This window comes from Labrus mixtus, chromosome 20 (genome assembly GCF_963584025.1).
Source record: "Labrus mixtus chromosome 20, fLabMix1.1, whole genome shotgun sequence".
NCBI classification, from domain to species: domain Eukaryota; kingdom Metazoa; phylum Chordata; class Actinopteri; order Labriformes; family Labridae; genus Labrus; species Labrus mixtus.
Window position 1 is genome coordinate 7,187,433 of NC_083631.1, and position 5,437 is coordinate 7,192,869.

General features: G+C 37.9%; 1 protein-coding gene across 1 annotated transcript; it reads left to right on the forward strand.

The window, feature by feature from the left end:
* Positions 1-205: 205 nt before the first annotated feature.
* On the forward strand, positions 206-5,216 carry si:rp71-81e14.2 (uncharacterized protein LOC100002239 homolog). The gene is made up of 4 exons (XM_061026502.1): positions 206-334; positions 448-771; positions 2,383-2,495; positions 3,985-5,216. Exons 1-4 carry the CDS (start codon positions 268-270, stop codon positions 4,069-4,071), a joined length of 591 nt encoding a protein of 196 aa, XP_060882485.1. The 5' UTR covers positions 206-267; the 3' UTR covers positions 4,072-5,216.
* The last annotated feature ends 221 nt before the right edge of the window (positions 5,217-5,437 follow it).

The following is a 5,437-nucleotide window of genomic DNA, read 5'->3' on the forward strand; positions in this document are numbered from 1 at the left end:
CCAGGCATCGGTTTATTTGCTTCATACTTTTAAATACTAAATATATAGATAAATAAAAGCATTGTGTTGTTCACCTTAACAAAGTTCACACGTGGCTCAGCTTTAGAGACAAAGTTGATTCCACTCTTTGCAGCTTGTCAACATCAGACACCTTGATGTAGGTTACATGTTGCTGACGTTTCAGGTGATGTGGGTTGATGTCTACACGCATACTTCCTCCTGTCGGGTTCAAGTTCAGCTGCGTCTTGTGTGACAGTCACTATCAGTATGTCTGCTGTCTGCTTGAAGTTCATTACCTTCCTTTGTCTCTGCTGCACGGCCCTGAGTGGCTCAGGTAAGACCCGTACACACACCACCTGAGAATGCAGGAAAAAAGAGCTGAATACATCAAGTGCTAAGTGAGAGTAAACACAATAACCCTGAATGTTTGTGCATCTGTCTTTGCAGAGAGCAATGGAGTGGTACGGAGAGATCCTGGAGGATCCGTCACAATCCAGTGCAGATATCTTCAATCAAGTCCAGCATCCCTGACTCTGATGAAAGGTCTCAATGATGACTTCCAAGTTTTGTACAAAATGAACACCTCAAGACCTGTCATCGCCAAAGATTTCAAAAGCAGACTTCAGATACATGGAGAGTTCCCAAATCTGGAGATCTTTATCAGAAACTTGACCTCTGAAGACACTGGGCCGTACTGGTGCAAGTACCAAAAGAGTACGACCGACCCGAAGCCTGAGAATGGCCAAGGGTCTGTGCTGCTGCTGGTGACGGGTGGGTCATCTTCTAATTCTTCATCTTCAATCTACCTCACAAAATCTTGCAACTGTGCATTATCACAGTAGACTAGTTTTGTGTCAGATGTGTTCAGTGTTCAGATAAGTTTGTGATATATGTTTAACTACAGACACATGTGGAACTTAAACTGGCTTATGTGAATGCATGGGAGTCATAGTGGGGGCAAAAGTGGACCTAACTACTCAGGGAAGAAGGAACATCATTTGACTGTCAAATACTTTGATTTACGGTTATTTTCAGTCTTTAAAGAAGGAAAGTAAACTAAGAACTGAGGGCGAGTTATTCTAATTTCATGTCAAGACAAATGAGGCTGAATTTCATGAAGTTAAATATTTTGTAAGTTATCCATTAATGACTCTAAAGACAGCCTTAAGAACATTTCTCAAAGGGGATATTTGTTACAGTATATTTGATGTTAAAGTTAAAAAAAACTCCTTAAACTCCTTGAGGGCTGATTAAAACCATAAAATCGTATTTTTTTAAATCCTGCTAAATGCTTAAAAAAGGTTTAGATGTCAGAAAGCTGCACACATTATAAACTCTTACTCATTCTTTATTGATTCATTTAAAAAGCAATAGAGATTAGAAACGTTTTTGGGGTATTTTGTCGACTTTAAACGGGATCATTGAGCTATGACAACTTGTCAAGGTTGAGTGTGTTAAAGTAAGGGCACTTTACTTCCTGCTTGGAATATTTTGAAAGAAAATACAAAACTTGTGGTTGACGGAAGGTTAAAAACTACTGAAAAGAGGAACTTGTCATGGATCAAAAAGTATGAAAGCAGCTAAAGAGGACGGGAAAGAGTGAAATGTTTGAAATAATGAAACGCTTTAAAGAGTGACATTTTTGATGTGAAGAGGTGTACACTGCTTTTGACTCGTCTTGGAGTTTTTTAAAAGTGAAATCAGACATTCAAATGTGCAGAGATGTCATCCCTTTCCATCACTGTGACTGTACAGTGAGATGCTGCTGTTGTCTCTGAAGGGGCTTAGCTACGGTGCGTCCAAAGGGACAAAATTGCATGCAATCAATGCAATTTAAAAATTGTAAAAAAATTGCATTGCTTTCAGAACTTAATCTTGTCGCAACGCTGCCCTAACAATTATATTTATATATGTGTGAGGTTGACTTGTGCTGTGGTAGTGGGGCCCACATGGACCACAGTGATCCCTGGAAACACTCCTGTATGCTTTTTACCAACTTCATTGCACATGAAACATGCTACGACAACCCTTCTTTCATTTTAACGTTTTTGCAAACAAACAACTTTTGCAGACATTCCAGAGCTTTGTTTAAGTACAGTATTTGTACCTTCTCCATAATAATCTCTACACTGCACGCTGCCTTGTGTTTTCCCTACTGGAGAAACAACATGTTTTTCCGCTGTGTATTTGTGTGAGGTTGAAACGGCAACAAAGAAAGAAACCTGAAACTGAAATGGAAAGGATTTGATAATAAATGAAAGTACAGAAAGCAATGTGCTCAAAAAATCTCCCGCGAAAATGTTCCTGCCAAAGAAAAATGACATTACAGTGCTGAGGAAGATTATTTAGCTCGAGTCTAACATGAACTGTGCTTTCTAACAGATACAGCGAAGAAGTGCGACCAATCCAACAAGAGTCTGGTCGTGGTGTCTGTTGTGATCTCAGCTGCTGTGCTGCTCGGCATCATCCTAGCCTTCCTCGTGTGGATCATCAAGGTACCCACATGTGTGAATGTGTGTGTGTCTCTGTGTGTGTAGGTGTCTCTTTGTGTTTTATGCATTTTATTTGATTATGTTTTATGACTCATCCACTGATGAAACCTGGGGGAGGTTTCCATGTTCCTGTTATTGTAAACTGTATCTGTGAAAGAAAAACACGCTGTGAAGTCAAACGTATTCTTTCGGTTTTGAAGCATGTGAAGCTAAAACATTCAGTTAATGTTGAACTCAAGATAGAGTTTTTTGATTTCCAACTGGGTGATTAATTTTTGTGAAATTACACGTGTTTGAGCCTCTGAGCGAAACATAAACAAGCTGAAGGAAGCACTGTCCCATCCCATATGAACACAGAGCTCAGAACAACAAACCATGTTGGAGTTTGACTTCACTCTCTTTTAGAAAGGCTTCACTAAATGACATGTTTGGATATATTTAATATCTGCTAAAACATATAATACCTTTAAAAGGAGAGATGGGCACACGTCCATTAACCTTTAATTATAAACTCTAACATTGTTATTCTTTTCAAATGTAGACTTTAATTTGAATATTTTCAGAACCTTTGACTTCTGTTGAGTTTGTCTTCCATTTACATCCAAACCGCGCTCTTACATGGTTAGATGGATCGTGGACAACCTGAGCAACAGCGTAGCGCCTCCTGTACTTTAGAGAGCTTATTGAATAACGAGCCCAAATACCCGTCCCTGCCCTGGTGCCTTTATTGTGAAATGCTGCTTGACCTACATATATGTTCTTCCAGAGTGCTGCTAGAGTGAAGATGGTGGCGATATATCAAATTGTTTCTTTTATTTGTAGATTTTCCATTCAGACACGTGTAATTTTGAGTTTACCAAGTCATGTATTCTATTTCTGAATCTATTGACATTTCTAAAAGCTGATGTTTTTGTTGTTTTTTGATCATCAGGTTAACTTCAGTTAATTACTAATAAACTCATTGGTTATCGAAGTTAACAACTTTCTTAACGGATTAACAGTTAACAAAGTTACATTTTTGATTAGCTGTGCCTCTGTTCAAAAGCATGAATTTCGTTTTTAAGTAGGCTAAGGCTGATTAATGTATTCTGTAAAGCATTAAAAGAAGGTTGTTGGTTCGTAAAAGCCCCAACACAGAACAGTATCATCGGCGTAAAGATTGACATTAAAATCAGAGACTTTCAAAACAGACAAAACTTGGAATGGGCCCAGCATTGATCCTAGTGGGACACCTTTTGATAGTGGTTAAAACGTCTATGTTTGACATCTTAAATAAAAAATAAAAATGGTAATCTTGAAAACATCTTATGTTTGACCTTTTTAGGGTTTTAAAAACATTCCTTAACACAAGAATGCAGATTAACTGTAACCTGAATAAAGAAGATGATTGACAGCACGGTAAACAGAAGTTTAAAAAAAAGAAAATGAACCTACATAGCATAGTGTGCTGTGAAATGTTTCTAACATGTTAACCACAAATTGTGTTTACCAGGCAAGGTCACGGCGCACCACAGAAAAACCGGTCCGCATCAACAACAATGATGTATACGAGGAGATGCGGGCAACAATCCGGCGCTGAAGATGGAAGCGTGCAAGAAACCAACATGAAACTGCAGCAGAGTGCAAGTGATGCATGTGATGCATGTGGCGCAATGCAGAAACTCAGCAGAGAGAGACTGTCAGAAGAAGACGGTTCAAAGATGATGAAGTCCATGAATTACAAAAGTTCAACCTGCACTGTCACTGAAAGAACAAAAAACTTTATCTGGAAAGTTGTTTTTTTTTGTTTCGTTTGTCCCTCAGTCTCAAAAAGTATAATCTTTTATCTATGATCATTTTGAAATGTAAATATGTTCTTTATGTACAGAACTTTAACTCTTTCTCTTATAAGTGTGTACAAAGTGGATACGTAATTTTGCAGATGATGTGTTGTTTTACTAAATGCAGGGTTTATGTAAATGCCTGAAAGAAAGATACTGGAATCATTGAAAATTACTCGTAGAATCTAAAATGTTGACTAACATGAATGACATTGAAATGGTTTTTATGACACAAAAAAAAGCCCAAAAGGGATTTAAAAGTTTGTAATAATTTCAAATTTTTATTTCATGAAGCACGTTTTTTTTTTTAAAATTCAAGTCAACAGGAGAATAAAAACTGAAATACCAGGTTAAGTGGAAATCAGAAAAAAAGTTTCTCATGTAAGTGTTCCTGAATGCATGGCAATTTTCCTTGGACATCACAAACACAGGGGTAAGAATAACCGCTGTTAAAACGTCTTACTAAAGGAATGACTGATCACTATCGATTCATCACTTTAAGGCTGATAGGACATAAAAGAAGAAAAGATGGTGTAAATCAGGAGCAGGAGCAGATAAGAGCCAGGGCCACCCAAGAAATCTGATTCCCCCTCACCTGTCCATGCCAAAATCCTGAACTATGATTGGCTGTTTGCCTTGTCAGAGGTGGGACAAATTAACTGTTTAGGCTGTGTTACAAAAGGCTGCTGGTAGCTTCCTTTGCATTTCAATATAGCACATTTAGTAAATATTTTAAATAATGATTGAAAATAGGGAGCTGTTTTCGGTGGGTCACGGATGTGTGACTTTACCAAAAAGTATTTGAAGTGCCTTTTAAATATTGTTAAATATTGTTTTGTTCCATTTTTCTGTTCTGTCACATGTTTTGTACAATAAAAGGTCCAAACTGATTGGTTGAAAAATATATCCAAAATCTGGGTCGCAATTTCTCACGAGGAGTTGTTGGTGGGTGCTGAGTCTCGAACAGTTGAGAATCACTGATCTAAATATTGCCACTTTATTGTAAAGATATGGGTTAATAAATGCTTTTCATTCATGTGAATGTGTTGTTCCTAACACTTCCACCCCTGCAGAAGTCAGTGGCCCGGTTGAGCCACCCTAGTCAAGAAGTCTGGCTACGCTGAT